Source organism: Ranitomeya imitator, chromosome 1 (assembly GCF_032444005.1).
Source record: "Ranitomeya imitator isolate aRanImi1 chromosome 1, aRanImi1.pri, whole genome shotgun sequence".
Taxonomy (NCBI): Eukaryota; Metazoa; Chordata; class Amphibia; order Anura; family Dendrobatidae; genus Ranitomeya; species Ranitomeya imitator.
Window position 1 is genome coordinate 406922832 of NC_091282.1, and position 8443 is coordinate 406931274.

Consider the following 8443-nt stretch of genomic DNA (forward strand, 5'->3'; position numbering starts at 1 on the left):
ATTGGGCTATGAGAGCATTGATTGACAATGAGAACACAAAAAAAGTGCCTCATTTTGTTTAGGGCCTTTTATTTAGATAGACGTATTTTTGTATGTAAATTTGAAAAACATGTTTATCAAATCAGAAGAAAACTTTCAAACAATAGTCAAAGGAGGGCAAAGAAAAAAGTCCAAAGTGAAACTCTAAAATGTAATGTATGTAATAATACTATATGCAGGACCCTGTCCTAAAAGATGGAAGAACAGAGCTACTGAAGCTGGAACTGGAAAAGAAAGATGCCCAGATAAAGCATCTGAAAAGCAGCATTTCACAGTGGGAGGTATGTAAAATGATGGCACAAGAGCTTTCACCCCTAGAAGGTTTCCTCTTTGCCGTAACATGTTGCCTTTCCCTGGTATTTGTTACAGGCAAAATACAAAGAAGTTAAAGCCAGAAATGCACAAGTTCTTAGGATGTTGCAAGAAGGTGAAAGTAAGTGTATTTTTTTGGGGGGGGTTTTCAAGTTCAGTTTTATCTTAAAACGCCACAAAAAGTGCACATCCCTTTTGTTTTTTAACTTAAACGCATGCATTTGGGGTTAAAAATCATTTTTGTTGTCGTGTTTTATTACAAATTTTTGACTGTTTGGCCTTTTTACGGGCACTTTGTTTCACTGCACATTGAATAGTCCGTAGTCACAACATGTGGGTGTTGTTTCTTAGCATAACTGAGCATTGTCTTTAGTAATGCAGCGGTGTCCATGTCGTGAACGGCTTTTTAGTGGTTCTATGTTATCCAAATGTTTATGTTCACTGACCTGCTGGCTGAAATCTTAGAAATTGCATGTTAATCGCAAAAGCACAAAGAAAATAAAGATTGTATTTAATAAAAGTAAAATTAAAAGTGTCTAGCATCACCCTACTTTTTCCAAGAAAAAGAGAACATGTAATTTATAGTGGTTGGTGAACGACTCGCTATGACAGAATTGATATTTTTTTTTTATTTTCTTACATTGTGTTGGAGAAAAAGTAACTTAAATCCCATGTTATATGTACAGCTCCATCATACAAAATATACGTGATGAATATGGATTTTCGTACTGGGCGTACTACTACATGGGTTCAAACAATAGATTCAGTGGTCAATGCATCATTTACTGTTTGGCGAGACTATCCGTGATTGAGCAGGGAAGAGGAATCCAATTGTAATTATAGTTTGTGCCTTTCTTCCATTATTCCTGTTTTTTTGTTTGTTTTTTTTCATTTAGTGAAAGACAAGGCTGAAATTCTTCTACAGGTGGAAGAACTGGTATCCATTAAGAATGAATTAACATTACAGGTAAGAAAACAATTATTTTACAGTTATTTTGGCTATGTGCTGACTGCTAAAATATATCATCTGTATAACATCTGATTTTTATGCCTTGCAATTACCATTGAAAACTATTTAGTTTTGTAAATTTTATGAACTGCTGATATAACAACAGATGCCTTCCCTGTGACAATATGGTTGGAAAATCATCCGTTTTGTTCTGGATGAAAATCAGACTTTTATTTTTTTTTTTAGCGACTTGTGTGAATGTAGCCTTAAAGGGGTATTCCCATCTCCATGATCCTATACCACTGATCGTGAACCTTTTATATATAGAGTGCCCAAACTGCAATCCAAAACCCACTTATTTATCGCAAAGTGCCAGCACGGCAATTTTAACCTGAATACTGAGGTTTTAGATTAGAAAAAAAAACTTGTTCATTAGCGCACTATACAGTCTATAGCAAAGAGCTTGTAAGCGTTGCACTCCAAGCTTAAAGGGAACCTGTCACCCCCTCTCTGACCTTTCCCGGCGCCTGCGCACACTGCAGTACTTTGCTCTGCCCTCAACAGGGCAGACAAAGTACGCCTGCGCTGGAGCTGCAGCGTGAAGACCAGAAGAGGACGTCATCGTAAGGAGATGGGAGGCGCCGGACCCGGACCAACAGCGGGACCGCCCCTGGGTGAGTATAATCTAAAGTCTTTTTCTCATCTTTTAGGATACATCGGGGGCTTATCTACAGCATTCCAGAATGCTGTAGATAAGCCCCTGATGCCGGTGGGCTTACCTCACCCGCGATTTTGGGGGTGACAGGTTCCCTTTAAGATACTAGCCACCGATTTTAGTGGAGGTCTGTTCTTGAGAATGAAGAGGATTTTTATTCAAAAGTAAAATTGCAAAGTTGTTTGTTTTTACAACCTCTTTGCAATTGTAGCCCTTCATCATGATGAAAATAACCCTTTAAGCCAGGGATGTCAAACTCAAATACACTGAGGGCCAAAGTTAAAAGCTTGCACAAAATCACTGGCCAACCTTGATATTTGTTTTAAAAAAAAGTCTACAATTGAGGAAGTTTTAAAACTATTAACTTCTGGAATTATAGTGGAATAATATAATATGTTATGTACGAGCAGTAAAAAGCATATAGCCCAATGTTATAATTTAAAGGATATTGTATAATGGCCCCACATGATGCCCCATATTGTGTAAAGGTGCCACATAGTTCTCCATACTGTATAATGGCGCCACATAGTTCTCCATACTGTATAATGTACCCACATGGTGCTTCATGCTGTATAGTGGCCCAGCATGATGCCCCATACTGTATAATGGCCCTACATAGTGCTCCATACTGTATAATGGCGCCACATAGTTCTCCATACGGTATAATGTGCTCAAATAGTGCTCCATGCTGTATAGCGGCCCTACATGATGCTCCACATTGTATATTTGCCCCACACAGTGCTTCATTCAGTATAATGGCCCAACATAGTGCTCCATACTGTATAATGATCTTACATGATGCTCCATACTGTATAATGGCCCCACATGATGCTCCATATTGTATAATGGCCTCACATAGAAAAAACAATTACTACTCCCTATTCCTTCGCTGATTTGGTCTCTTCATATATCACTATCCTACCTGTGGGCATGCGCGCCATCTCCTCTGCAATAGCGCCGCCACTCTCCTCAGCCCACGCGCCATTCCCTGATGGGACGGCGCGCGTGCAGAGGAGAATGGCCGTGGCGCTAGTGATGAGGGAGATAGCGAGTGGGCTGAGGAGAGTGATGGCGACGCTAGTTTTGAGGAGATGGCATTTGTGCCCACCGGGAGAGCACTGTGTGCCCCCTCTGGCACGCGTACCATAGGTTCGCCACCACTGTCCTATACCGATGTGTAGTAGTAATAATATTAGCATATGCCTCCAAGAAGAAATGTAGTATGGTTCTTCTGATTCGCTATGTCGCTTACCCTATTTGCAGGGAATTGCAGTAGCTTTAGGTATCCATGGTTTCAACCACTAACCGCTAACTGTCACTATACGAGTGGTCGTAGCCATGGATACCTAAGATACTTCAATTGCCTATATGAGGTAAGCAACATAGCAAATCAGAAGAACCACACTACATTTCTAATGGGAGGTATTTGCTAATATTCTTACACCTACTACATATTGAACTAGGCTCTTGGAGATGGGAATACACCTTTTAAGCCTCCTTGAGATATCGGCTTTTCTTACACAATTTGTCCGTTTTTTTCACAGCTAGAAATTGTACCCATATACCCTTATTGTTTATGGAGCTGTTCATATGTCCGTGTATTTTCGCAGACCGAATGGTCTGCAGAGAATCACAGTGATTTGCCCGATTTTTAACAGTCTTGGGTCAAACCTGCCAATTCAAGTCTATGGGTCCATGAAAAAATCGGGACAGCTATCCATATGCTTTCTATTTTAACAGACTCCTTGATAGGAGAAGCTTTATATCTGAGAAAAACAGATGGAATGCTTACCAAACCGTTATGGTAAAACTCATAATATTGCCACTGGATGTTCTACTTTTTTGCTCCCTAATAAAATTTAGTATTCATGTTAAACCTAATTGTTTTTCCCTGCTCATCCACCAGGTCACCGGTCTGCACGCTGCTTTGGAACAAGAGCGATCTAAAGTGAAAGCTTTACAAGCAGAGCTGACAAAATACCAGGTAGGTTTACAGTCATGAAATCGACAGTCAGTCTTCACCAGTCACTAGAATTCCTTTAATCCTGTACTAAGGGTGCCTGACTTGGGCATAAAGAAATATCAAAAACCTTTTAAGAGCTCATACAATTAAACATGTAAAGAGCTATAATAATAATAAATTATTCTAATGTAGCTGCAAAAATCAAAATTGAGGCAGCACTTCCAAGGTTAGGGATAAAGAAATGGTGGAACTTCATTCAACCATCTGTGAAGTGCTTAGCCGAAATGTCTCAAGATGAGTGAATAAAGATCCACTTTCCTTTTTTATTTGTAAACTTGAAAGTGGTGACTCAATTTTGATTTATTACATAGGACTTTTAGCTAGTGGCTCTTAAGGGCTTTACACCAATACCCACAGTGCTGCCATCTTCATTTTTTTTGTTAATTTAGATGAGTAGGTAGCACACAAAAAACAGAAATAGATCCCATCCTGTGCCTTTTTTGAACTCGCTGGACAGGATTATACCAGGATACCTAAGTTACTGCAATACCCTGCACATGGGGTAAGCGATATAGCGAATCAGAAGAACTACCATATATACTCGAGTATAAGCCGAGATTTTCAGCCCATTTTTGGGGGGGGCTGAAAGTCCCCCTCTCGAGTCATACCCAGGGGTCGGCGGGGGCAGTCTAATTATACTCACCTGCTCCTGGCGCGGTCCCTGAACGTCTTTCCCCCGGCGCCGGCAGCTTCTTCCTGTACTGAGCGGTCACATGGTACAGCTCATTACAGTAATGAATATGCTGCTCCACCTCCCATAGGGGTAGAGCTGCATATTCATTACTGTAATGAGCGGTAACGGTGACCGCTCAGTACAGGAAGCAGCAGAGGCGCCGGGGAAGCAGGGACTGCACAGCGCTAGGAGCAGGTGAGTATAACGGGGAGGGGAGCACTGCGCGATATTCACCTGCTCCTCGTTCCAGCGCTGCTCCATCTTCAGCGTCTTCTGCAGTGACGCTCAGGTCAGAGGGCGCGGTGACATGGTTAGTGCACGCCCTCTGCCTGAACGTCAGTGCAGAAGATGCTGAAGATGAAGCGGCGCCGGAACAAGGAGCAGGTGAATATTGCAAGTGCCGGGGGCCCGAGAGACGGAGAGGTGAGTATGTGATTTTTTTAATTTCTTATCGCAACAGTAAATGGGGCAAGTGTCTGTATGGAGCATCTTATGGGGCCATAACGTTTGTGCAGCATTATATGGGGCAAAAATCAGTATGGGGCCATAACGTTTGTGCAGCATTATATGGGGCAAGTGTCTGTATGGGGCCATAACGTTTGTGCAGCACTATATGGGGCAAATATCTTTATGGAGCATCTTATGGGGCCATAATTAACATTTGTGGAGCATTATATGGGGCTAGTGTCTATATGGAGCATCTTATGGGGCCATAATCAAGGTTTGTGCAGCACTATATGGGGCAAATATCTTTCTGGAGCATCTTATGGGGCCATAATTAACATTTGTGGGGCATTATATGGGGCAAGTGTCTATATGGAGCATCTTATGGGGCCATAACAAAGGTTTGTGCTGCACTATATGGGGCAAATACCTTTAGGGAGTATCTTATGGGGCCATTATTAACCTTTATGCAGGATTATATGGGGCATATTTTAATATGAAGCATCTTATGGGGCCATCATAAACTTTATAGAGCATTGTATGGGGCTCCTGATTCAATATGGATATTCAGAAACACTTAACCTATTGATGTCTCAATTAATTTTACTTTTATTGGTATCTATTTTTACTTTTGACATTTACCGGTAGCTGCTGCATTTCCCACCCTAGGCTTATACTCGAGTCATTAAGTTTTCCCTGTTTTTTGTGGCAAAATTAGGGGGGTGGCCTTATACTCGGGTCGGCCTATACTCGCGTATATACGGTATACTACATTTATAATTGGAGAAATTTACTAATATTATTACACCTACTACATATTGGGATAGGATCTTGGAGATGGGAATACCCCTTTAAGATTATATTTTAAATGCATTTGTACAATATTGTCTAGTATGCCTCCTTTTTACCACTGTCATATTCTAGAAAGAGGATTGATTCACCCTTTTGCTTTATTTTTTTCTTCCACAGGGTGGTAAGAAGGGGAAGAGGAACTCTGAATCTGACCATGGCCGATGATCGGTGGAGTAAATGGAGCATTTTTTAAAAAGCACTAATTTTTTCTGCAGAGTTTAATTACTGCTGTTTAATGCCATATCTTGTTAGTTTTTCATGACTGAATAAAACTTATTCTTCCATTTGCACACTTGGTCTGTATGCATTAGAAAATTTACAACCATGACACATGTATAGTCACTTTTCAGTGCCAGGGTGAAGGCAGGCTTTAATAGAATGTTTAGTTAGATAAGGGCCAAACACTGATTAAAAGGAATAGCTAAATACTGAGCAAAATGGCAATGCCCAAACAGTGAATTACAATTTTTAAGGCAGCCAAAGGCTAACAGACTATGGTGCCATGTGTGCCCTTATTCTGATACCCAAGACAAGTGCACATTTTTTTCATCTGTAAAAAATAGGACTAGAGGCTTGCTCATCGAAGTAGTCATACATTTTAAGGGTTCCTGCTCTAATGGCAACTGTCATCCGTTATCAGGTTTAAACTCTGAAAGTACCCTTGTATCTAGCAAAAAAATTGATCAATCTTGCAATAGGGGTATCGTGCGGACAAATATCCACAGTAAACCTATCCTTACAGAAAAATCAGAACTACAAGGAAAGGGTATCAAAACTACAAACTTAATTGAAAATTATAGCACAGATAATATATATACTACCATTCCAAAGTTTAGGGTCACTTAGAAATTTCCTTATTTTTGAAAGAGAAGCACAGTTTTTTCCAATGAAGCTAACATTAAATGATTCAGAAATACTCTATACATTGTTATTGTGGTAAATGACTATTCTAGCTGCAAACGTGTTGTGAATTCTGTGGCTGAATTCACTCCTGTGGTCACAAGTGGTACTGCAGCTTCTGAGCTTCCTCCCTCAGGTGTTCTGGTGAGCTCGTTAACTGCTCCATTACTTAACTCCGCCTGATGCTGCTATCCTTGCTCCTTGTCAATGTTTCAGTGTTGGATCTGAGCTTCTCCTGATTGTTCCTGTGACTGTCCAGCTTGTCTTTTGTTTTGCTGGAAGCTCTGAGACGCAAAGGGTGTACCGCCGTGCCGTTAGTTCGGCACGGTGGTTTTTTTTTTGCCCCCTTTGCGTGGTTTTGCTTTAGGGTTTTTTGTAGACTGCAAAGTTCGCTTTACTGTCCTCGCTCTGTCCTAGAATATCGGGCCCCACTTTGCTGAATCTATTTCATCCCTACGTTTTGTCTTTTCATCTTACTCACAGTCATTATATGTGGGGGGCTGCCTTTTCCTTTGGGGAATTTCTCTGGGGCAAGTCAGGCCTATTTTTCTATCTTCAGGCTAGCTAGTTTCTTAGGCTGTGCCGAGTTGCCTAGGTAGTTGTTAGGCGCAATCCACAGCCGCTTTTAGTTGTGTTTAGGATAGGATCAGGTGTGTAGTCTACAGAGTTTCCACGTCTCAGAGCTCGTTCTTGTATTTTTGGGTATTTGTCAGATCACTGTGTGCGCTCTGATCGCTAAGCACACTGTGTTTCTGGATTGCCTTCATAACACCTGTCATTAGCAAACATAACAGTACAAGGAGCCAACTAATGATTCTCAATAGAGGGAAAGAAAAAGTTCTGACATCATTTTTTTTTTTTTTTTCTGCTCTGTGTTCATTTTTTTTTTTCCCCTAGACATTTGGGTGATTCTGGACACAGGTGTGGACATGGATATTCAGGGTCTGTGCTCTTCAATGGATAATCTCGTTATAAATGTACAAAAAATTCAAGATACTATTGATCAGAAATCTATGTTAGAACCAAGAATTCCTATTCCTGATTTGTTTTTTGGAGATAGAACTAAGTTTCTAAGTTTCAAAAATAATTGTAAGCTATTTCTGGCCTTGAAACCTCATTCTTCTGGTAATCCTATTCAACAGGTTTTGATTATTATTTCTTTTTTGCGCGGCGACCCTCAAGACTGGGCATTTTCTCTTGTGCCAGGAGACCCTGCATTGAGTAGTGTCGATGCGTTTTTCCTGGCGCTCGGATTGCTGTACGATGAGCCTAATTCAGTGGATCAGGCTGAGAAAAATTTGCTGGCTTTGTGCCAGGGTCAGGATGATATAGAAGTATATTGTCAGAAATTTAGGAAATGGTCAGTACTCACTCAGTGGAATGAATCTGCGCTGGCAGCTTTGTTCAGAAAGGGTCTCTCTGAGGCTCTTAAGGATGTCATGGTGGGATTTCCTATGCCTGCTGGTTTGAATGAATCTTTGTCTTTGGCCATTCAGATCGGTCGACGCTTGCGCGAGCGTAAATCTGTGCACCATT

At 40.9% G+C, this 8443-nt stretch overlaps 1 protein-coding gene across 1 annotated transcript in view; it reads left to right on the forward strand.

Moving 5' to 3' along the window:
* GKAP1 (G kinase anchoring protein 1) overlaps positions 1 to 6297 on the forward strand; it is a 60887-nt gene extending 54590 nt beyond the window's left edge. Inside the window, exons 9-13 of the mRNA XM_069762734.1 lie at positions 219 to 320; positions 409 to 472; positions 1248 to 1318; positions 3922 to 3999; positions 6125 to 6297. Of these exons, the coding sequence (XP_069618835.1) occupies positions 219 to 320; positions 409 to 472; positions 1248 to 1318; positions 3922 to 3999; positions 6125 to 6172 (363 nt within the window). The 3' untranslated portion in view covers positions 6173 to 6297. The remainder of the gene's footprint in view (positions 1 to 218; positions 321 to 408; positions 473 to 1247; positions 1319 to 3921; positions 4000 to 6124) is intronic.
* The last annotated feature ends 2146 nt before the right edge of the window (positions 6298 to 8443 follow it).